This window comes from Salmo trutta, chromosome 2, assembly GCF_901001165.1.
Source record: "Salmo trutta chromosome 2, fSalTru1.1, whole genome shotgun sequence".
NCBI lineage: Eukaryota > Metazoa > Chordata > Actinopteri > Salmoniformes > Salmonidae > Salmo > Salmo trutta.
Genome location: NC_042958.1, coordinates 63,509,375 through 63,535,223, shown reverse-complemented (window position 1 = coordinate 63,535,223; position 25,849 = coordinate 63,509,375). Strand labels below are relative to the sequence as shown.

The following is a 25,849-nucleotide window of genomic DNA, read 5'->3' as shown; positions in this document are numbered from 1 at the left end:
CGGCCGGATGTGATACAGCCTGGATTCAAACCAGGGACTGTAGTGATGCCTCTTGCACTGAAATGCAGTGCCTTAGACTGCTGCGTTCGTGTGGGTGTTAACTATTTAACTGTACTAGAATGCTTAAAAGGCTGCTAAAATTTTAAATATGGGGTATCAGTATAGTTTTTTTTTTTTTTTTGCAAGGAAAATATTGGATATTGGTATTGGACAAAAATGTCATATCGGTGCATCACTAGTGGACATTTTGAAGTGGGGCAACAGACTGGGATAGGGAGAGATTGACTATGTCCCATAAACACACCGGCCAGCTGGTCTGCACATGCTCTGATGATGCGATTTGGGATGCTTTCTGGGCTGACAACCTAGTGAGGGTTAACGCACTTGAACTCCTTACTCACGTCGGCCATGGAGATCGGGAGCACATATAGTCCTCGTGAGCGGCGGGAGCCCACGTCGGCGGCTAGGTGTTGTTTTTGCTGGAAGCAGGCGAAGTAGGTGTTTAGCTTGTCCGGGAACGAGGCGACGGTGTCCGTGACATGGCTGGCTTTCCCTTTATAATCCGTGATTGTGTCTGAGCCGGTGAATTGCGACTCTACTTTGTCCCTGTACCGTCGTTGCCGTATGGAGGTCATAGCAAATCTGTTTTGTACACGTCCATAGTAGTATTACATGTTTGTTAGTTCACGGTTTCGATTGATTAGTGTTATTTTGTAGTATATGAATGTATTTGCGTGTCTATATCAGCAGGGCGGCTTGGCAGACAGTCAGGACGGAGCCTAAGGAGCAGCATGAGAGCGAGGCCCAACCAGGTGTCGTCAGTGGTCAGAGTGCACAGCGGGACCAAGGCTCCCTCAGCTGGGCTGGAGGTCCAGGATACTCCGGGGTTCATCCAGCCTGCCAACACACCCCCATCAACACACACTCCACTGCAGGAACCCGCTGGGGTCAAGTTGGTGCTGGTAGCATCAGGACTCAGTGCACCTGAACAGGTAAATGTTTCTGTGACACATCCTAGTATGTCAATTCACACGTTCCAGGTGTTTAATGTGTGAAAATAATTGATGTTATTAGGCTTTAATATAACTTTAATCTACCTTATAAGATACTGGTTGTACTTCTGTGGCACTTGAGTCTCGAGTTTGCTTACTGATGACAGATTTTTCCACTTTCTCTCCAGTCGATGGTGAAAAAGTTTGCCAAGAGGATGGGAGGCAGTGTGTGTTCACAAGTGACGTCCGAGACCACCCATGTCATCATGAACACAGGTTAGTGTGGAGTAACCTTTCCCTACAGAAAATTAAAGAAGTATTTATTTTTGGACTAATTCGGGTAGGTCCAGGCCGCGAATTTCACGGCAGCATGGCCTTTGATTCCCCCTTGTGTGTCCATAATGCCCCCCACCAAAAAGCCATGCCTTGTGGCCGTTGTGCCCTTCGGCTGAATATAATAATTATAATTCCCTTCCCCTGGCTACCAATCGCCGTGCTCAGAAGCACCTCTCACTCACATGGCTTTCTCAGATCTCAATTCTTATTAGCCAATGCCGGTCACGTGATCAGCTCCTTCTCACAGCTCCGAAGTACAAGTGAAGACCGACACATCGGGAATACAACGGCGTGCGTCCTTCTTATGGAATTCCGAGGCACACTTTGAAGATGATAGAAAAACTGTCCACATTTATCTCTCCTCAGCCAACAAGACGAGAAACGTACAGCAAAATCACTGGCCTATGTCAATCTACTGTTCCCCCATAGAATAGGTTACCTACTCTATTGCTCAGCTTGTCGTTCTGTGCGAGAAATAAATATTTATCTCGAGGCGGCTTGAAATTAAGGGCATCTAGTCGTCCCGGAGACAATAGAAAAAATGTCTTGCACAGTTCAAAACAGATTCTGGGACAGTTGTGGGACGGTAGATCCCAAATTCATGCAACCACTGTAAATCCAAAATTATTTCTTCACATTATAACCGCAGAAATACGCTCACGGCAGTAATAATTACCTCAACATTTCAATGGTCGGTTTTTTGGCTAGACTACTTTGAAACAAGATAAGATAGACGTGCCTTTATAAAATGACAAACAATTAAGTTTATGGTTAAAGTGTTTCAAAATGCTGATCGCCTCAACTGATTCCAATGGGCGGTGCGCAACAGGCACTGCCATTTCTCTCCTATGTGAATGAACCGTGCCTTAAGTATGCCGACAGAATCAAGCCTTTTTAGACGTTAACGTTTGTCCTTCATTATATTTATCAAACATGACTGGCGTTTAGCCTATATTTATGTAATCAAACGTCTAATTAAAGTTGGCTACATTTTCAGGCATCTCCATTTCAGCATGGGTGTAGACATGAGAAGCTGTAAGCTAATTCGCATATCACCTACACTTTGACGTGTGTGCTAATTATTTATGTACATTTGATGCAAAATACATTTTGAATATTATTCTAAAAGCACTTTTGAAAGAGGGGGATCCGAGCTTTCGGAGTGTGTATAATAGCATGGTTTTGTGGCATTTAGCGCTCAGTGCCTTGGTGGAGGCCACGGCTGAATGGAACACGGGTCAGTTGTAACAGGTAGGCCTACATTATGTTCCACTGTATTTATGCATCCTTGTCTGAGTGCCAGTGGACAGTTTCCTTAACAATACTTCTTGATTATATTGTTTGGGAAGTGTACAACACAGGGAGGACAAAGGATTTATTGTATAAACTCCACAATACACATTAGGCCTACAAGCTTTTTATTTTACCTTTATTTAACTAGGCAAGTCAGTTAAGAACAAATTCTTATTTTCAATGACGGCCTAGGAACAGTGGGTTAACTGCCTTGTTCAGAACGATAGGTTTTTACATTGTCAGCTCAGGTATTTGATCTTGCAACCTTTCGGTTACTAGTCCAACGCTCTAACCACTAGGCCACCATCAGTATCTGTAAATGTCAAGTTTTAGCCAGTAGGTACTAGCTACAGTGCCTTCAGAAAGTATTCACACCCCTTGACTTTTTCAACATTTTGTTGTGTTACAGCCTGAATTTACAATTGATTTAAATGTAGAATGTGTGTGACTGGCCTACACACAATACCCCATAATGTCGAAGTGGAATTACAGTACCAGTCAAAAGTTTGGACACACTTACTCATTCAAGGGCTTTTCTTAATTTTGGACTATTTTCTACATTGTAGAATAATAGTGAAGACATCAAAACTATGAAATAACACACATGGAATCATGTAGTAGCCAAAAAAGTGTTAAACATTACAATATATATTTTTGATTCTACAAAGTAGCCACCACCCTTTGCCTTGACAGCTTTGCACATGCTTAGCATTCTGTCAACCAGCTTCACCTGGAATGCTTTTCCAACAGTCTTGAAAGAGTTTCCACATATGCTAAGCAGTTGTTGACTGCTTTTCTTTCACTCTGCGGTCCAACTCATCCCAGCCATCTCAATTGGGTTGAGGTTGGGTGATTCTGGAGGACAACCTTACTCACACTTACTATTTCATAGTTTTGATTCACTATTATTCTACAGAAAAATTAGTAAAAATGAAGAAAAACCCTTGAATGAGGTATGCCCAAACTTTTGACTGGTACGGTATGTTTTTATAAATTAATTGTCTTGAGTAAATAAGTATTCAACCCCTTTGCTATGGCAAGCCTAAATAAGATCAGGAGTAAAAATGTGCTGACAAGTTGCATGGACTCAATCTCTGTGCAATAATAGTGTTTAACAGGATTTTTAAATGATTACCTCATCTCTGTGCCCCACACATACAATTATCTGTAAGGTCCCTCAGTCGAGCAGTGAATTTAAAACACAGATTCAACCACAAAGACCAGGGAGGTTTTCCCATGCCTTGCAAAGGGCACCTATTGTTAGATGGGTAAAAACAAACGGCATTGAATATTCCTTTGAGCATGGTGAAGTTATTAATTACACTTTGGATGATGTATCAATACACCCAGTCACCACAAAGATACAGGCGTCCTTCCTAACTCAGTTGCCGGAGAGGAAGGAAACCGCTCAGGGATTTCACCATGAGGCCAATGGTGACTTTAAACAGTTTAACGGCTGTGATAGAAAACTGAGGATGGATCAACTACATTGTAGCTATTCCACAATACTAACCTAAATGACATAGTGAAAAGGAAGTTTGTACAGAATAAAAATATTCCAAAACATGCATCCGGTTTGCAATAAGGCACAAGTAATACTGCAAAAAATGTGGCAATGAAATTAACTTTATGTCCTGCGTACAAAGCGTTATATTTAAAACCGTTAGTTTTAATGGATTTTATAGGAGAAACTGAGGGTGGATCAACAACGTTGTAATTACTTCACAATACTAACCTAATTGACAGAGCGCTAAGAAGGAAGCCTGTATAGGAAAAACAAATATTCCAAAACATGCATCCTGTTTGCAGTAAGGCACTAAAGAAAATATTGCAAAAAATGTGGCAAAGCAATTCTGTTTTTGTCCCGAATACAAAGTGTTATATTTGCGGAAAATACAACATATTACTGAGTACCACTCTCCATATTTTCAAGCGTAGTGGTGGCTGCATCATGTTATAGTTATGCTTGTAATTTGTTAATGACTGGGGAGTTTTTCAGGATAAAAAATAATCAAACTGGAGCTAAGCATAGGAAAAATCCTAGAGGAAAACCTGGTTCTGTCTGCTTTCCACCAGACACTGGGAGATGAATTAATCTTTCAGCAGGACAATAACCTAAACACAAGGCCAAATCTACACTGGTGTTGCTTACCAAGAAGACATTGAATGTTCCTGAGTGGCCTGGTTACAGTTTTGACTAAAATCTGCTTTAAAATCTATTTTGGCTGTGACACTGCAGAATAAGTCAAGGGGTATGAGTACATTCTGAAGGCACTTAATTAAATCAAATCAAATGTATTTATATAGCCCTTCGTACATCAGCTGAAATCTCAAAGTGCTGTACAGAAACCCAGCCTAAAACCCCAAACAGCAAGCAATGCATGTGAAAGAAGCACGGTGGCTAGGAAAAACTCCCTAGGAAAAACTCCCTAGAAAGGCCAAAAACCTAGGAAGAAACCTAGAAAGGAACCAGGCTATGAGGGGTGGCCAGTCCTCTTCTGGCTGTGCCGGGTGGATATTATAACAGAACATGGTCAAGATGTTAAAATGTTCATAAATAATAATAATAATCATAGTAGTTGTCGAGGGTGCAACAAGCACGTCCGGTGAACGGGTCAGGGTTCCGTAGCCGCAGGCAGAACAGTTGAAACTGGAGCAGCAGCATGGCCAGGTGGACTGGGGACAGCAAGGAGTCATCATGCCAGGTAGTCCCGAGGCATGGTCCTAGGGCTCAGGTCCTCCGAGAGAAAGAGAGAATTAGAGAGAGCATATTTAAATTCACACAGGACACCGGATAAGACAAGAGAATACTCCAGATGTAACAGACTGACCCTAGCCCCCCGACACATAAACTACTGCAGCATAAATACTGGAGGCTGAGACAGGAGGGATCAGAAGACACTGTGGCCCCATCCGATGATACCCCCGGACAGGGCCAAACAGGCAGGATATAACCCCATCCACTTTGCCAAAGCACAGCCCCCACACCACTAGAGGGATGTCTACAACCACCAACTTACCGTCCGAAGACAAGGCCGAGTATAGCCCACAAAGATCTCCGCCATGGCACAACCCAAGGGGGGGGCGTCAACCCAGACAGGAAGACCACGTCAGTGACTCAACCCACTCAAGTGACGCACCCCTCCCATGGACGGCATGGGATTACTTCACCATGCTCAAAGGGATATTCAATGTTTGCTTTTTCTATTTTTACCCATCTACCAATAGGTGCCCTTCTTTGCAAGGCATTGGAAAACCTCCCTGGTCTTTGTGGATGAAATTCACTGCTCGACTGAGGGACCTTACACTTTTCTGTATGTGTGGGGTACAGAGACGAGGCAGTCATTCAAAAATCATGTTAAACACTCTCATTGCAGTCCATGCAACTCAATATGAGCAAATATTTACTCCTGAACTTATTTATGCCATAACAAATGGGTTGAATACTTATTAACTCAATACATTTCAGCTTTTTATTTGTTTATTAATTTGTAAACATTTTCAAAAACATCATTCCACTTTGATATTGTGGTGTATTGTGTTTAGGCCAGTGACAACAACAAAAAAATCGCAATTTAATCCATTTTAAATTCAGGCGGTAACACAACAAAATGTGGAAAATGTCAAGGGGTGTGAATACTTTTAAGTATTGTGATAATATTGTATCAGTTCTCTGGCAATTCCCATCCCTAACACAAACACACAGCCCTCTACACACACACACACACGCAGTCTTCAAGCCTTAATTGCGCTCTCTGATGGATTCTTTGGATTTCAAAGCCGCCTCCTCCAAAGCACAACATTAGCTGAAGAGCGCGTTAAGGAAGCCACGTTAATGGCAGCCGTTACCCCGGCAACTGCCAAATGAAAGTGTGCAGGTTCTTGATCTTTCGGGGGCAGTGAAAGGTTGAGGAGGAGTAGGAGGAGGAAAGTTTGGGTCTGTGTGCGAGAAAGAGTTCTCACCATGGTCATTAGACTAAAACCGACATTTAGAATTCCGCACCTAGGTAGTATTCATTAGGCACCAAATAAAAAAAAAAAACGACTGAAACATGGAGGGACTGCCTCTACTTAATAAGAAACAATTGTTTTTGGTTTCCGTTGCAAAATGTTTTGCTACAATGTGCACTAATGGATACAACCCTGCCTTTGACATGTTGCACTCAATGTGGTGACTTCTTAACAGTGTATTCGGAAAGTATTCAGACCCTTTCACATTTTCCACATTTTGTTATGTTACAGCCTTATTCTAAAATGGATTAAAAAAATAAATAAATGATCATCAATCTACACACAATACCCCATAATGACAAAGTGAAAACAGGTTTTTAGAAAATGTTGCAAATGTTGCAAATGTATAATTTTTTATATATTTTTTAAATGAAACCTTATTTACATAAGTATTCTGACCCTTTGCTATGAGACTCAAAATTGAGCTCCGGTGCATCCTGTTTCCATTGATCATCCTAGATGTTTCTACAACCTGGTTGGAGTCCACCTGTAGTAAATTCAATTGATTGGTTATGATTTGGAAAGGTACACACCTGTCTATATAAGGTCCCACAGTTGATAGTGCATGTCGGAGCAAAAACCAAGCCATGAGGTCGAAGGAATTGTCCGTAGAGCTCCGAGACAGGATTGTGTCAAGGCACAGATCTGGGGAAGCGTACCAAAACATTTCTGCAGCATTGAAAGTCCCCAAGAACAGTGGCCTCCATTATTCTTAAACGGAATAAGTTTAGAACCACTAAGACTCTTTCTAGAGCTGGCCGCCCAGCCAAACTGGGCAATCGGGGGAGAAGGGCATTGGTCAGGGAGGTGACCAATAACCCGATGGTCACTCTGACAGAGCTCCAGAGTTCCTCTGTGGAAATAGGAGAACCTTCCAGAAGGACAATCATCTCTGCAGCCCTCCACCAGTCTTTATGGTAGTGGCCAGACGGAAGACACTCCTCAGTAAAAGGCACATGACAGCCCGCTTGAAGTTTGCCAAAAGGCACCTAAAGGACTCTGACCATGAGAAACAAGGTTCTCTGGTCTGATGAAACCAAGATTGAGATCTTTGGCCTGAATGCCAAGCGTCATGTCTGGAGGAAACCTGGCACCAGCCCTACGGTGAAGCATGGTGGCGGCAGCATCATGCTGTGGGGATGTTTTTCAGCGGCAGGGACTGGGAGACTAGTGAGGATCGAGGGGAAAGATGAACAGAGAAAAGTGCAGCGCGATCCTTGATGGAAACCTTCTCCAACCTCCAACTGGGGAGAAGGTTCACCTTTACATTAGGACAACAACCCTAAGCCCACAGCCAAGACAACGCAGGAGTGGCTTCGGGACAAGTCTCTGAATGTCCTTGCGTGGCCCAGCCAGAGGCCGGACTTGAACCCGATCAAACAGGGCTTGAGAGGATCTGCAAAGAAGAATGGGAGAAACTCCCCAAATACAAGTGTGCCAAGCTTCGAGCATCATACCCAAGAAGACTCTAGGCTGTAATCGCTGCCAAAGGTGCTAAAACAAAGTACTGAGTAAATGGTCTGAATACTTATGTAAATGTGATTTTTTGCTTTGTCATTATGGGGCATTATGTGTAGATTGATGAGAAAAACTATTTCATCCATTTTAGAATAAGGCTGTAACGTAACAAAATGTGGAAAAAAGTGAAGGTCTCTGAATACTTCCCGAATGCACTGCAGATGGTTGTGGATTGAGACAGACTTAACCGATGACAAGACTGTTACTGATAGGAAAGTGTGTGTGTGTGTGTGTGTGTGTGTGTGTGTGTGCGTGTGTGTGTGCGCGGCCAACCACCAGACAGGAAGCTCCAGGCACCATCTCTAAGATCACAGCAGGGCTCTCGCCTACGCGCTCATTGCCGTGGGTCAGCTGTCTACTCTGCACTGTCAACCACCGCATGCTTGATATCTAGTGTAACTTCATATTCATAAAGGTGTAGCTTTATTACGCAGATTGACGAAGTATGTCAGGAAGTCCGGTGATGTCTCTCTAACCTGGTTGTGGATCACATGCGGTGAAGCATTCATTTCCCACAGAATGCTGACTCGTACTCCACTGTGACTGTAAAATACGACTATGGATTTCCGGTTTGATGCTCTGCGCTGCCATTTACTGCTGGTTTTCCAAGTTCAGTTCATGATCTTACTGTCATTTTGAAAATCTTGTCATCAAATCACAAAACCCCAACATGGCAACAAAGTATTTGTGAACAGTGATTTCATTGGGTGAGATTAACGAAGTGTTTTGAGGCCATTTTTATGAAACTCTATGGATGACATTCATTGAAGTTGTGATTTGTGTGTACTATGTGTATGTTTTCTCACGTCTACCCTACCTCTTGTTTGTCTGTCCGTCACAGATGGTGATCTGGTGTGTGAGCGCACGCTCAAGTACTTCCTGGGCATCGCAGGCAGGAAGTGGGTGGTGAGCTTCCAGTGTGAGTTCAGAGTTCCGTCACTGTAATTTGTCACCTCACCACAGAAAGATTTAGGGAAACCAGTGTTAATGTGAAACCACAGGGAATGGAAGGTTTCTTACGTAACACAGAGCAAGGAAAATGGGGATTGTTTGTGTTGCCGAATATAAGCATTATTTTTGTTCCTATACTCCACAGGGATTTCCGAGTGCTTCAAACAAGGGACAGTCTTAAATGAGGTACACTCTCTGCTTGCATGTCATATTCCAAGAGTAGATTCTAGTATATTCCATATGTTTCCCATTGAGTTAATCTCTGTTTGTGAAGCATGGATTTTAATTTGTATTTTTCTTGGTAATGTCCTGGTAATTTATTTTTCCAAAGTCTTGGTCGTAAAAAAAACATTTTTTTTCATTTCAATGACAAATGATACTACCGACTTCCCTATTAAGAATATTTTAACCCTTCGTCACCCCCGCAGACGTCATTTGAGGTGCGAGGAGACGTTGTGAACGGACATGACCACCAAGGGCCCATGAGAGCACGGACCACAGGGGACACAAGTGTAAGTTTTACACCTGTACTGTTACACCTTCACTATTACACCCCATAATACATGCTACACCCCATATCACACCTGCACTATTCCATTCCAGATGTACACCTAGGTATTCTATTACAACTCATTACCCCATATTGCATTTAAACTAATACACCCCCATATTACAAGATGTGTGCAGTCTTTTACTTTTTAAAAACTTTTTGCTGAACAGATCCTTTGATCTCCTGCTTCAAACCACTAGATATGTCATCTTGGAGTACACGCCTAGTCCTGCTTTAAAAAGTCAAACCCATTTTCTCATGGCGCTTTCGTCTCCTTTTGGATTGGGGCCAGACCTGAAAGCAGCATCAGAGGAATCTTTGCAACTCAAGAGGAAAATTTGAAATGGCTTGATGTCATGTTGGTATTATTGGCTGCTTTGAGGAGGCCCCTAATTGAATTAACCAGTAATTTCAGGCCTATTTGAAGGACCCGATTACAGTCTCCCCACCTTGATGGCTTCAGACAGACTGCCGTGTTCATATTCGCTCTCTGTCGCCAGACGAAACAAGACAGACAGTCAAACCGATAAATTGGTATTCTAGGCGTTTGTCACCAGAATGCTGATTGCAAGATGTGAGTGGCATGGTGGGTGGTAGGGAGGTGGTTGAAAGGGAGGGGGGGGGGGGTGTGTGTGTGTGTGTGTGTTATCATGTCCTTGTTTTAATTCCACCTGAAGGGCATTAGGTGTCTGAGAAATATGTAAGCGAGACGTTTGTTCATCAGACCGCCACCGCGGGCTAACGATCATTATGGATGGAGACCGAAGTGTTGAGATTGAGCGTTTCTCAGTCAAATAGGTTGGAGCTTTATCTTCTAAAACGGTACCATCCAACCGAATCGTGGATATTAGCCTAGGCTTTGATGTGAAATCAGTGTTGTCGCTTTATATGGCTTGACTGGCTATAAATAACTTTTATTGTTTGGACAAATGTTAACTATTGATAATGAAGTACTTCATGAGATACATATTTTTTCCATGTATAGGCCTAAATTAACAGTAAACAGTAGAGATGTGCCTGACTGGCTGTGCACTTCACCAAAAGCATGGATGTTACCATGGAGAATTCTGTACAGCTTGAGCCTTTTCTTGGCCCCATGTTCTGTTTGACACCATACTGGATTCAAAAGCAGTTAGTGCTTTTGGTTTAATACAGTGTTTTCCCTACCATTGTATAGGCAGGGTGGACCCCCCCCTCCCTCCAACCTTGGCTCCACTGGTTTCAATGGAACGTTATGGTCCCACAGGACCTGGACGTTGCTTTGGGCCTCTGTGCCCCACCTGGAAGTTCTTATCTCCTGAATTTACAAAATCTAAACTGAGCTCCCGTCTCTCTCTCTCCCTAGCTGCTGATGAAGGATTACGAGATCTGTTTCCAAGGCCCTTTCACCGATATGACCACTGGTAAGTAACTGCAACGCCAACCAGAAAACAACCCACTACAGACCATACTACACAATCTCACCTCGCCAAGAAATGGGTTGAGGATGGAACACTTACTTTTTTTTAAAATTATTTTTTTTTTTTAGGTTTGCTTGAATTTTTTCTTTTAGAAAATACCATTGATTTATTTGACAATGGTGGATGTTTAATGTTTTTGTGAAAAAATACAGTACTCTCTCTACTCGCACCCTCATTCAAAATAGAAGCCCATTTAAATTAGAAGTATCATCAGTTTCCCCTAGAGCCTTTTGCAGGTGACAGCTAGTTGGCTGAACTTTGGGAACGTTGGCTAATGGAACAAGAGATAGATATAGATATATATATATATATCTTATATATAATGCAGTTTTAATTTGTGTATAGATATATCTTTTTTTAAAGAAAGGAAAAAAGTGAAAAGGCAAAAAGGAAGAAGCCTGGATGTCAGGAAAAACACAAGGTGGCCTTCATTTATGGAAAGCTTCCCCAGGACTCCTGGTGGTACCGCTCTCTTTAGAGACAAGAAAATGAATCCTCCTCTGTCTACCCAGTCCCCCTCATTTACCACTGAACTGTAGGACTCACACACACACACACACACACTCTGGCATAGAGGAGTAGTTCTCTGACATTGGGAACAGTTTGAAGCCCATTGTTTTGTGCCTGTCAATTTATTGAATGGTTAAAAATTGCAATGTGCAGATAGTCTATGGGAGGGTTGAGAACTGACTGAAAGTTATGGATGAGTCATAGCCAGAGTTTAACAACCAGCTTGGATCTCAAACCATGCTACAAAGACCTTAACACTCTACGTGCTCCACTACAGCCCTGTCAATGTTAATGAGGGCCTGTTCGACCCTCCTTTTCCTGTAGTCCACGATCATCTCCTTTGTCTTGCTCACACTCATCTCCCATAAGTGTTTTTAATTAGGTTGAGATTTGGTGACTGACACACACACACACCCTTTAAACCAGCTGTGCTCCTTTGAGACCCCTCTTTCAAAGTCACTAAGATAACTTTTTCTAGCCATGGTAGACCCAATAATGGGCACCTGGGCACTTTCTTTTTTATACATGACCCTAAGCTTGATGGGATGTTTTAATTGCTTAATTAACTCAGGGACCACACCTGTGTGGAAGCACCTGCTTTCAATATAATTTGTATCCCTCATTTACTCAAGTGTTTCCTTTATTTTGCCACTTACCTGAACATTATACAGCAATTCGTTGCCCTTAGGGGTAACTGTGGAGTAAAGTTGGTGCCAAAGGTCTGAAAACATTTAAACATTTTTAAATTGTCTTAAGACGTAAACTTTCACTCTTCTTGGAGACTCTTTTTAGTACAGTGTCTTCAGAAAGTATTCACACCCCTTGACTTTTTCCACATTTTGTTGTTACATCCTGAATTTAAAATGGCTTGAATTTTTTTTTTTTTTCACTGGCCTACACACAATACCCCAAAGTAGAATTGTTTTTTGGAAATGTTTACAATTTTAATTAAAGATGAAAAGCTGAAATGTCTTGGGTCAATAAGTATTCAACCCCTTAGTTATGGTAAGCCTAAATAAGTTCAGGAGTGAACATTTGCTAAACAAGTCACATACTAAGTTGCATGGACATGATTTTTGAATGACTACCTCATCTCTGTACCCCACACATACAATTATCTGAAAGGTCCTTCAGTGAGTTTCAAGCACAAATTCAACCACAAAGACCAGGGAGGTTTTCCAATGCCTCACAAAGAATGGCACCTATTGGTACATGGGTAAAAAAAATAAAAAAAATAATCTTGCACTGAATATCCCATTGAGCATGGTGATGTTATTAATTACACTTTGGATGGTGTATCAATACACCCAGTCACTACAAAGATACAGGCGTCCTTCCTAACTTCGTTGCCGGATAGGAAGGAAACCACTAGATCCAAGAGGAAACCTGGTTCAGTTTGCTTTCCACCAGACACTGGGAGATGTATTCACCTTTTAGCAGGACAATAACCTAAAACACAAGGTCAAATCTATACTGGAGTTGCTTACCAAGAAGACAGTGAATGTTCTACTTGAAAATCTATGGCAAGACCTGAAAAATGATTGTCTAGCAATGATCAACAACCAATTCAACCGAGCTTGAAGAATTTTGAAAAGAATATGAAAATGATGTGCAATCCAGGTGTGGAAACCTCTTAGACTTACCCAGAAAGACTCATAGCCGTAATGGCTGCCAAAGGTGCTTCTACAAAGTATTGACTCAGGGGAATGAATACTAATGTAAATTAGATATTTTTGCAAACATTTCTAAAAACATGTTTTCACTTTCTCATGATGGAGTACTGTGTGTAAATGGGTGAGAAAAACATATATTTAATTCCATTTTGAATTCGGGCTGTAACACAAAATGTGACCGACTGGCTCAATTCGGTCTTAGGCAGCAACATTTGAAGCAAGCAAGCAGCACATTTATTTATAAATCCCTTTTTACATCAGCACATGTCACAAAGTGTAATACAGAAACCTAGCCTAAATCAACAAACGGCAAGCAATGCAGATGAAGAAGCACGGTGGCTAGGAAAAACTCCCTAGAAAGGCCGGAACCTAGGAAGAAACCAAGAGAGGAACCAGGCTCTGAGGGGTGGCCAGTCCTCTTCTGGCTGTGCCGGGTGGTGATTATAAGAGTACATGGCCAAATGGTGTTGTTTTTTTACATTGGTTAAAAGTAGAGACTCAGAGCTAGCAAATTGTATATCATACACTACAGTTGAGGAACAATAGGGAAAGTAATTCTGCTTTGAAAGTTGATAAACTGGAGAACTCTTGTTTGTCTACACCCATTCAGTATCGTTCACACCTTCTTTAAGCTTTAGGACCACCCATCCATTTAAGGATTCATATGTGAGGCTATGTACTAAACAACCAAAGATTTCAAGACCAAAGGCTGGTTTATACTACAGGTGTATTCGTAAATTTAATCTGGAGTGCCAGAGTATGTTCTGGGTGTTGTCAGATTGGCCGTTTTTGTAAATTTAGAGCGTTTCGCTTTTGGGGCGCACACTGGACGCTCTGGCCAAAAAGTAGGGTTGATCCGAGCTTTCTGACCTGACAACAGCAGTCAAGCACACATGCTAACTGGCTAACGTTGGCTAGCTTGCTGCCTAATTCCAGACACAAAAGACAGAACAGCTCACTCTAACCAATTTACTTGCCCTAGCAGAGCTGGTTGGTCTTTTTTGCCGACGTTTACTGACACCGGCCATATTCAACGGGCGTTGAGCGCTTGTAAATTTGTCAGTTATTCTGCGCTCTGGCACACTCAAATGAGAGTGCTATGAAAAAGTTGTTGCAGTGACTTTCTATTGAAATGGATACTTGCATAGTGGAGTCTTTAAGTTTTTAGTACGCGATACATAAAACAAAACAAAAGCCGCGTTAGACAGGATTACCTACACATACTGGTCAGCTCAAAAAGACAGAAGCGTGCTATATGACCAATCCGAACTCATCTGGCATGTCCAGCCCGCTCATTATCTCGGCTAATCATGGCTAGCGGGAAGGTTGCTGACTTTCTCGGGCTTAACCAACTAGGCTTGTAATTTAACAATTTTATTCATATTCACAGATGGCATACAAGTTTGTTATTAAGGCACATGAAAGTTCACATGTTCAAGAAGGCATTTCTGCCAAAAAACGTTTACATTAAAACGGCTCTCCTGTGAAGTAGTGACCCACGACATACGCCTAGTTTTCTGAATCGGGTCACACATCTGAAAATGTAGCTAGCTAGCTAGCTAGCTAGACTATCTTACCTGTGTACATGGATGGACGCTTCTCTCTCTCTGTCACGGATTCCATGGTTGCCCTTAGTTTGAAGATGTAATCCGTAGACTTGTTTTATACATCAGCCTTTGTGTGTTCTCTTTTCGACTTCGTCTGCATATTTGCAATCAAACGCCAGAATCTTTTCCATCTCCTTAGCTATCATACTCAACTCGGTCCTCCAGAAAGTGGAGAGCAACACTTAAGCAGTTCTACTACGTGATATCTTTAAATAAAGCCGCTTTAGAAAGGATTACCTAAAACCTACTGACCAGCTCATGTTATGGACAGAAGCATGCTACATGGCAGACCAATCCGAACTCCTTTCGCGGCATGTCCTGCCCACTCAATATCTCAGCCAATCATGGCTAGCTGGAAGGTTGCTGTCTTTTTCCCTGGGCTTAACCAACTAGGCTTGTAATTTAACAATTGTATTTGTATTTACAGATGGCATACAAGTTTGTTATTAAGGCACATGAAAGTTCACATGTTCCAGAAGGTATTACTGCCCAAAAATGCATTTTGATAACTTAAAAAAAAATATATATATATTTTCAAATGGTGCTCCTGTGAAGTAGTGACGTGCGACATAAGCTTAGTTTCCTGAAACGAGTCACAAGTGGAATAAGTTAAGGGGTGTGACTACTTTCTGAAGGCACTGTAGGTAGTTGGAGGTTGAGGTTCAATCTTCTCCCTTCATCACAAATTTGATAAGCGGCAAACACTGATGGAAAGAGACTGAAGGTTATCTATATCTTGTCCTTTCTGTCCACTCCGCATTAGAAGAGACACTGTTCAGAAGAGGTAGAGGAGAGTTCATATTCCGTTGGAATGATGTGGGAGTACCCCAACAACAGAATGGTGTGGGCATATACCGGTCATTAAGAATATTAATACAAGTAGACCGCTGATTGGCCAGCTCAATTAGGAAATTACAAGCACTTTTTAAACGCTTGTCTCTTGATTTTTATTTTTTTCAAGTTTATGCTTTGGCCACGAACAATGTTCCCTGTACATTTTTTGGGACACTGAGCAAATATTAGGTCTTGTGAGCGGAAACTTGAACATTCTTAATTTTTTTCCATCTTTTGGCATGCGTTTACAGTAGACACTGAGGCTGTACCCTGACAGTTTTAGACAACCACAATAGTATATTGGCTACTATTTGAGCGTAATGTAGGCCTACCAACAAAACTAATTAAGCAAATCCCATAACATTTTTACATGGAAATAGCTCATGATTTCTATGACATCCTACAGTAGCCTATATGTGGTGTTCAATGCTGGCATACATTGAATGAGACAAATATATATATTTTTAAAAACATTATGAAGGGCTTGACATTGATTAATGTAACACCATGGGCCAAATAGGTGACTGTAAATTGTATTGTGTTGTATGATGCAAGAAACCACAAAATAAAAGTCATTATTATTATTATTATTACCATACAGAGAATTAGACAATGTATTCTACCCTCTGCCTATGGGCTTATTTGCATATTCAATTCAACACTGAGCCTTTTAATTAAGACATAAGGTTATTACCTGACTGGCTTTTCAAAGAAATGTAGCCTACACTTGTGCTCTTGTAGGAAGCAGTAACTCCAAATTGCTGACCTATACTTATCTATAACTGGACTAATAACTTCAAAAAATATAAAAAAATGTGCACACTCGTGGCTCTGATCTGAAAAGCACATTCACTCTCGGGTGATTTGAAAGACCACTCCTGGGCTATCCTCACCAATATAATTCTACTCGGGTGCACTCTGACTCTGCCTACAACAGAATCACAAACTCAATCTTGAAAAGTTAGCTTTGTTGCATTGAAAAGGGGCTGATATAATGTTGATTGGATCACAGAAAAAAAACGTTGCTCTGTATAGTGCAAAGTAATGGGGCGAACTCGGTGACGTTCAATCTCTTTCGCCTCGGCGCGACCAGGCATTTCTTCTGCGAGGCAGTCTTGGAGGTGCATGGCCGCTCACCCGTGAAGCTTAGAGGGAACATTGGCCACCAATACGACTATAGGATGAGTCAACATTTTGGGTATGAGTTAACAGAATATTAACTTTTAAAAGTGAGATTTTCACTGGACAGTTACACTAATTTAAATTAAAAAATACAAATAATTGGTGGAGTACTATGAATACCAATGTCCCTGTGAGCCTCCCAGGCCCATGTTGAGAACACCAATATTACATCGTATTACTTATTCCAAAATGCTTTCATCTGTTTAAACGGAGGGGGTGGACCCCCCGCAGTACCTCTGGGGGTCCGTGGACCCCACTTTGAGAACCCCTACTTTAGATTACGTGCTAAATGTCTCTAGTGTCAGCGGGTGTGTGTGCATGCATGCGTTTGTGGCTTTCTTTCACGTGGAGAGGGTACACAACTGGAGTCTGTTCTCGGCAACATGTCTCAACAGGATCTTCATCTATTATTTACCTGCCTGCTTCCACTGTGTATCATGTGCAATCTATATCAGCTCTATGTGCATTTACTTGGCTTTCCCCAAATGAGGATTTTCTTGAAGTAGAAAATATTTTTAGTTAAAAAATGTTCAACTTTTTGCGTATTGAATAACGAGGTTGTTATTGCAAAAGATAATTTATCTGTGACTTAACTTTTATTCAGTCTGGTAAGTATGAATAAAACGTAAGAAATTAAATGAATGTGGGTTTGGTTGCACTGGCTGCGCTGGAGACTTGGAGTTTGTCTACAAGTGCCACTTTGTTGGTGCAGATTCTTTTTTTTCTTTTTTCTTTTCCTTCACCGGGATATAGAGTGCAATTACAAAGTGCTGTGAACACAAGCCCTGAAAGCAAAGAATCATCAATGATGTGGTTGGTTTCCTATGTGTAGCTTGTTGATTTATACACAATGTCATTTCTGTTTCTAACCTTGTAATGTTTGGAATTAAGTTTGTCTTCCTGAAGTGAACAAATTCTTGGCTAGATCCACAAAATATATTGTTTTCAGTAAACGTTCCTTCCCCCATGTTTCTTGTCCAACAGTCTGTCCTGATTCTTGAGCAGCAACATTATACCCTTTTCAAACTATAGCGACAAACTTTTCACAACGTTTTTTTCCCAGCCACTACGGTGAATGCGTAACCAGGCTAGCACAGTGAAGGGAAGTACATCGGCTTGACTCTGTTTGTGTGGACTCGTTAATGTGAAAAGGGTACCGAATATAACTCCGCAAAACGAGCCACCCAGTGGTTGTCCAGGAGAAGGGCTGGACACCCCCTGGTATAGCCAAGCAATGTGATGGAAACTCTCTGAACATCACACCACTTGTGGATGAAGACCGACACAAACGATAAACAAGACAGACTGAAGACGTTAACAAAGTGAGTAAAGTGATACTTCAAATAAAAATGTACAGTATATCGTGATATTATGTAGTTATAGTACGGACAGTGGAAAATATTGTGATAGTACTTTTTTGTTCATTTCGTACACCCCTACTCTGATGATGAGAGCGTGTAAAAAGTGTTCCAGTCTTCTCACCGTATGAATTCATACCCAGAGGTCACCTCGGGTTTAGGTTGGTTTTGCGATGGTGTAGTCATTTATTGGCCAAGGGAACCGTGGAATAATTTGAGGAAGGAATACAGTCTGGTACCTAGCTGTTTTTGGATGTTGAAACTTACCAATGGCAATGTGTAGTCTGTGTCCAAAACACCCTAGTCTTGTCCATTTTGTTCAGCTCCAATGCTTTGACCATGTTCGATTCGCTGTCGGTGGTCATACATACTTGACGTGACTCTTTCATGCCCCAGGATGAAAGTGCCTCCCTCAGCCCAGCTGCAATTATGCCTCCGGTGTGGTCGTCTGGGAAATAAGAGGTCTGAAGGCATTTGCTTTGCAGCTTCCAGTTGTCGTCAATGTAATGAATCGTGAGGCTAATGTATGGCTCTGTGGTCCGGCTTGACCGTAAGTCGGCAGTGGTAGAGAAGAATGCAGCGTTACGGATTTTGTTGGCAACTCTGCCCCGACATTCTGTGTAGAGTTCTGGCAGACGTGTTGTTGAAGTATTTACGGCTCGGCATCTCATATCTTGGGTCTAGAGTTCGAATCAACTTTCTGAAACTGTCTTTCTCCACAGTTTGAATTGGTTCCATGTCGCTATGTGATACGTAATTGCACTCGTTATCTCATTCCACTTCTTTCTCTTTTTGTCATAGGGAATACCACTAACGAATGATGCCTTGAGTGATAGCTGAGTGCGGGTCTTGCTTGAAGATGTCTTGGGAATTGTGCCGGGGGTTTGTTGCACGCGTTCTGGTAGATTCTTCACATTCATGCACATGCAGGGTTTTCAGGTGGTGAAAAAGATTGCTGGTGTTTCCACCTTTTGGCTTGTGCGTCGACACAGTACTGTTTGTTGGTCGAGGTCGGATATAAAGCTAAACCAGTTCCAAACAACAGAGTAGGCCCCCTTTTTTCGAACCAATTACTCGTCGTCCTGCAAATCAACCTCAATAGCGTTGTTTTCCTTGTCAGTAATTCTCGATGCTTGATTTTCGGGCACTTTTGCTAACGGAAGGAGTTTACTTCACACAATTTCCGCTTACTCTGCAGTTGCGCATGCTTGTTTGTTGACTTTGATTGGCAGGCAGATTGCGTGTAATGTCCATGCTTCTAGTTTTTTTTCTTTGCTAAAAAAAAGGCTATGTTTTTAGGAGAAGAAACTCGACTGAAATTAACGAAACAAAAACGCTTTATTTCATACATGTATTAATTTATCAATCAAATGTATTTATAAAGCCCTTTTTACGTCAGCCGATGTCACAAAGTGCTATACAGAAACCCAGCCTAAAACACCAAACAGCAAGCAATGCAGATGTAGAAGCATATGGCAAAATCCATATCAACATCATACCGGTATACCGCCAACACCTACGTCAGCAAGAAATGACGTGGTCTTCATGGACGGGTTCTATGTTACCAACCTATTGACACATATGGTGAGGGTCTCTACTTAATCGTCCTCTCTCCATCAACCCACTTCTACGTCCATCACCCCCTCTACTTTTCTCCCTTTCTCTTCCCATTCGTGTTATCAAATCCTGTAATGAATCCATGCTCTAAATCGTTTTTGGGGATGTGGAAGATGATTGGGGGGGGGGGGGGGATGTAAGGAGGAAATTAAGTCTAGTGACTTGGTGAAAAAAGGAGTTGATACCTATCCATGACGAGGTTTAGCAGCCTTCTTGTTCGACTGTTACTTAAGATGATCAGGGCCTCAAGCCAACTTTTTTAATGTAGAGAGAATGTTTGCTAAGTGCATGGTTAGACCATGTGTCGATACTGATAGGATTGAAGGAAAAGCAGTGCTGCTCTTGGATCAGCTTTCATTCAAATTAACATTAGAATTATTCCACAATACTGACGAGGGATCAGCTCCGAGCGATATTACCACGTATGGCTTCAAACAGTAGCGGTGCATAGGTAAAATCACTGGAGAAGCCAAGCCAGGAAAAAAAATCTATATTACAACCCATGTGTTGTGATAATTGTTGTTTGTTCTATAACCTGTTAATGCATATGCCTCGACACTATGATACATAGGCTGAGACAGTAGGAAGATACAGTGGCAGAATAAATTCAACCACACCTTTGTTTCCTCATAAAACCGGAGAGCAAAAACTGTCCGGTGAAGTCCACAAAACATATTGCACGTAACAAACAGTTACATGACCTACAGCATGGTCTAACAAGTTAATGTTTCAAACTACTAAACAGCTTTTGATTTAGAACCTCAGAGTTACCACAAAGAAAACATGCGTTGCCTCCACTATTCCAGCACCGTTTCAACTTTAACATCTAATCACCTTAAAAAAAGTAGAAAAAACATGTTGACTTGTAGAGAAATGCCAATACCATCTTCCACTCATGTTGCCTAAACGGTCTATGACTCTGTCATGATACAGTACACGGTTTAGTTTTTGTTGTCCTAGGCTACCTGGATAAAATGCCAGCCCAGCTAGCTACAAAAGTAGGGTGGTTGGTCGGGGTGGGCGTATACCACAAACGCCTAGCAACCTAAAGGTTGCGAGTTCGAATCTAATCATGGACAATTTTAGCTAATTAGCAACTTTTGAACTACTATCTACTTTTTTGCTACTTTTACGTTTTCCAAATTCGTAACATGCGCTATATATACAGAAATATGTGGACACCCCTTCAAATGAGTAGATTCGGCTATTTCAGCCACACCCGTTGCTGACAGGTGTATAAAATTGAGCAAACAGCCATGCAATCTCCATAGCCAAACATTGGCAGAAGAATGGCCTTAAGAAAGAGCTCAGTGATTTTCAACGTGGCATCATCATAGGATGCCACCTTTCCAACGTGTCAGTTCGTTAAATTTCTGCCCTGCTAGAGCTGCCCCGGTCAACTGTAAGTGCTGTTATTGTGAAGTGGAAACATCTAGGAGCAACAACTTCTCAGCCACGAAGTGATAGGCCATACAAGCTCACAGAACAGGACCGCCGAGTGCTGAAGCGCGTAAAAATCCTCTGTCCTCGGTTCAACACTCACTACTGAGTTCTGGTAGGCAACATCAGCACAATAACTGTTCATTGGGAGCTTCATGAAATGCGTTTCCATGGCTGAGCAGCCGCAAACAGCCTAAGATCACCATGCGCAATGCCAAGCGTCGGCTGGAGTGGTGTAAAGCTCGCCACCATTGGACTTTAAAGCAGTGGAAACGCGTTCTCTTGAGTGATCAATCACGCTTCACCATCTGGCAGTCCAACGGACCAATCTGGGTTTGGCGAATGCCGGAAGAACGCTACCTGCCTGACTGCATAGTGCACCAACTGTAAAGTTTGGTGGAGGAGGAATAATGGTCTGCGGCTGTTTTTCATGGTTCGGGCTAGGCCCCTTTAGTTCCAGTGAAGGGAAGTCTTAATGCTACAGCATACAATGACATTCTAGACGATTCTGTGCTCCCAACTTTGTGGCAACAGTTTGGGGAAGGTCCTTTCCTATTTCAGCATGTCAATGCCCCTGTGCACAAAGCAAGGTCCATACAGAAATGGTTTGTCGAGAACGGTGTGAAGAACTTGACTGGCCTGCACAGAGCCCTGACCTCCATCCAATTGAACACCTTTGGGATGAATTGGAACTCCGACTGCGAGCCAGGCCTAATCGCCCAACATCAGTGCCCGACCTCACTAATTCTCTTGTGGCTGAATGCTGCAGGGACTTGCTTCCAATGTTCCAACATCTAGTGGAAAGCCTTCCCAGAAGAGTGGAGGGTGTTATAGCAGCAAGGGGGGGACCAACTCTCTATATTAATGCCCATGATTTTGAGATAAGATGTTCGACAAGCAGGTGTCCACATACTTTTGGTCATGTAGTGTGTGTGTATATAGTACGTTTTGCAAATTCACAACATATTGTAATTCGTAGCTTATTATAAGAAATGGGTGATAGACATCCACAAATTAATATATACCATACATATCATACAAAATGGAGGGTCACCGATTTACGTACAGAATAATACGCAATCCTCTGAGACCAAGTTGCACTGTCAGACAGATAGCTTAAACATCTTCATTATAAGTTTTACCAGAGATGTTCTGTGAATAAAGTGACGCAGCGGGGCAATAAAAACCATCTGACGATGCCCTTTGGCTGCCCTACGAGTTGTCTGGATCACTCGTAGACGTGCAAAGGTTTTCAAGAGTCACGTTACTAATGAAGGCTCTGGGAAACTCACCGACCTCTGTCTCTTAATCAGGATGTATGTCTTTCTCGCTCTCTCCCTTTTTCTCCAGGTCAGATGGAGTGGATGGTGGAGCTTTGCGGCGCAACGGTGGTCCGAGAGCCACTTCTCTTCACGGGTGAACTGGTAAGAATGTCTGTCTGACCTTGAAAATGTTATGTTATTTGTCACATGCGCCGAATACTACCGTGAAATGCTTACCTGCGAGCCCTTCCCAACGATGCGTCAGGCTAGATGGTGATGATGATAATAAGAGTAAAATAAAGAACGGACTAGCAGCAGCATATGATGAGAATGAAAGTGTGTGTGTGGGGAGGGAGTACAGAGTGTGTACAGTGAGCTCCCAAATGATTGGGATTGTGACACATTTTTTGTTGTTTTGGCGCTGTGCTCTAGCACTTTGGATTTGAAATTATACAATGACTATGAGGTTAAAATGCAGACTGTCTAACTTTTTAATCCATATCTGGTGAACCGTTTCGAAATTACAGCACTTTGTACACAGTCCCCCCCATTTTAGGGGACCAAAGGTATTGGGAGAAGTTGTATGCGTATTAAAGTAGTCTAAAGTTAAGTGAGTTAGACGCACAAATATCATACCCCCCCCATTTGTGCGTCTAACATTATCTCTCATTATTGTTATTATTATTATTATTATCGATTCATTCAGGATTTTCTGTAATCATGGTAGAATCTACATTAATGTAGAAGTGCTTAGAAACATATTCTATTTTTTATTACAATAAAAGTGACTCCAAAATGACACAATACATTATTTACCATTTAATTTCTATTGGGCACAAAATTATCTGAAACACCACCAAAACAAATGCATCCAACAAGTTTGTAGAGTCACAATCTTGATGTAATTATTGCGTACTAGGAATATGGGACCAAATACTACACTTTTGAAAACTTCAATACACATATAAGTGAATTTCTCCCAATACCTTTGGTCTCCTAAAATGGGGTGGACTATGTACAAAACGTGCTGTAATTTCTAAACGATATGGATGAAAATACCCTCAAATTAAAGCAGTCTGCACTTTAACCTCAGTCATTGTATCATTTCAAGTCCAAAATGCTGGAGTACAGAGCCAAAACAACAACAACATGTGTCACTGTCCCAATACTTTTGGAACTTACTATATATAGTATTTCTAAGTATCCCTTAGAGTCAGTGCAAGATGAATGCAGATAGTTCCCTCTTCACGCATTACAAGTGTAACATCCACACACTACTACACTCAACAACCAAAACAATGCTCAAGTATCGTGTGTGTGTGTGTGTTAACCCTGGAGAAGGGCTTACTGTGTCTGTCGGCTGTAAATATCACAGTGTGGGCCTTTTGTAAGACCTGTGTTGTAACTGCACTGAAAGAACTGAAAGTGGAGAAATACTAAATGACTCTTGTTCTATCTTGAGTGGATAATTCCGGATACAGTAGTGGGGAGGAGGGGATTATAAATTCTCTTTTTCTTACTTTTTGTCAGAAAACTCGTCAGCTAATAGTGGTACAACCAGGCTCGGACCAATCACCAATAAACTACCAAGGTGAGTCTCACAAGTGGAAACACACTCTTCCACAAACACACACATTCTCACTCGCGCGTGCACACACACACATACACAGTCACACACACATTCTCTTTCACACACATTTCCAACATTTTTCTCTCTCACACAAACACACACACCGTTAGGCTCCGTTCCGAAAAAGGCTGTGATTATGGTGCCGTCCCGGCCAGCGACAGGGCGGTTACATAAGTCATCCACACCCTATCGCCCTGAGGCTGAAGCACCGCACAGGGATAGACCTCTAGTGTGTCAGACAGAGGGGGGGTGGGGAGAAAAAGCTGTGTTTGTGCGTACTATCTGGGGGTCTGAGAAACATGTATATTAAAAAAAATGTCCGCTGTAACAAATGGACTAATAAAGTTAAAGAAGAAAATGGAAAGGGAGTGATAGAGGGGGTGATGAGAGGTGGTGCAGCAGCATCCTTATGGGGCACCATTTTAAACATGCTATATTTTGTGAAAAATATAAATTCTGTGCCACAAAATACAATCTCTTTCATTAAAAAAAAGTTACTAACGGCACCACACCCAATACATCTCTCTCCCGGTGGTCTAGTTCGTGTAGTTACATATTTAACGTGGCCTTTCTTACCCAGCGTCCGCAGGCTCTTCCAGGTAACCAAGTTATACCTGCTAGCCCCTCTGCACCATTGATTTTAATGAAACACACAGACGTGCACACATTCACGTCGCACCGTCTCACACACTACACACATCAGTCCATACACAAGTTAACACGAGGTAACACAAGGTCACGCTCACATTGGGAAGAGCAAATGGTGTAAGAAGTCGATCCGCTGTGTGTGATGTCATATCGCTGCGTCTACCTGTTTTAGTTAAATGCACCTGTGGCCATTTTGTTGTTGCGGGTGTTGCCATAGCAACATATACCTCATCACTTCCTGTGTGTTCTCCACAGCCCTCCAGAGGATCGCCACGGTCATTACCCGTGGTTGGCTATTTGATACCGTGGCAACCTACACTCTTCAAAGCCTCGACAACTACAGAACGTAACCTCCAGACCTGGTGTCACATCCAAATCGCTCCGCTGGCCTGGACCCACTCCACTCAGTTCATTGGTGTGATACCCAAAACGTTCCCTGGTCTGGATCCTGTCACTAGAGGCAGTCCCTGTGTGTCACGTCCAAGTGGCTCCCTTGCCACCCTCCTTTTTTAATACAGTGCCTTCAGAAAGTATTCATACCCCTTGACTTATTCCACATTTTGTGTTACTCTCCTATCTACACACGATACCCTGTTAATGACAGTGAAAACATGTAAAAAAAATTACAAAAATGTTTTTGCAAATTTATTGAAAATTAAATGCATAAATATTTAATTTACATAAGTATTCACTCCCCTCAGTCAATACTTTGCAGAAGCACATTTGGCAGCGATTACAGCTGTAAGTCTTTCTGGGTAAGTCTGTAAGAGCTTTCCACACCTGCCCATTATTCTTTTCAAAATTCTTCAAGTTCTATCAAGTTGGTTGTTGATCGTTGCTAAACAACCATTTTCAGGTCTTGCCATAGTTTTTCAAGTAGATTTAAGTCAAAACTAACTCAGCCACTCGGAAACATTCACTGTCTTCTTGGTAAGCAACACCAGTGTAGATTTGGCCTCGTGATTTAGGTTATTGTC

The 25,849-nt window shown here is 42.0% G+C and overlaps 1 protein-coding gene across 4 annotated transcripts in view; it reads left to right on the top strand.

Moving 5' to 3' along the window:
* Window positions 1–25,484, top strand: part of LOC115160697 (breast cancer type 1 susceptibility protein homolog) — a 39,539-nt gene extending 14,055 nt beyond the window's left edge. For 3 of the 4 annotated variants that reach the window (XM_029710984.1, XM_029710968.1, XM_029710994.1), the window contains exons 13-21: window positions 748–992; window positions 1,181–1,268; window positions 8,992–9,069; window positions 9,247–9,287; window positions 9,530–9,613; window positions 10,997–11,054; window positions 22,683–22,756; window positions 24,125–24,185; window positions 25,128–25,484. In XM_029710984.1, coding sequence (XP_029566844.1) covers window positions 748–992; window positions 1,181–1,268; window positions 8,992–9,069; window positions 9,247–9,287; window positions 9,530–9,613; window positions 10,997–11,054; window positions 22,683–22,756; window positions 24,125–24,185; window positions 25,128–25,222 — 824 coding nt within the window. In that variant the 3' untranslated portion in view covers window positions 25,223–25,484. The remainder of the gene's footprint in view (window positions 1–747; window positions 993–1,180; window positions 1,269–8,991; window positions 9,070–9,246; window positions 9,288–9,529; window positions 9,614–10,996; window positions 11,055–22,682; window positions 22,757–24,124; window positions 24,186–25,127) is intronic. The other variant, XM_029710974.1, reaches the window with a different exon arrangement.
* The last annotated feature ends 365 nt before the right edge of the window (window positions 25,485–25,849 follow it).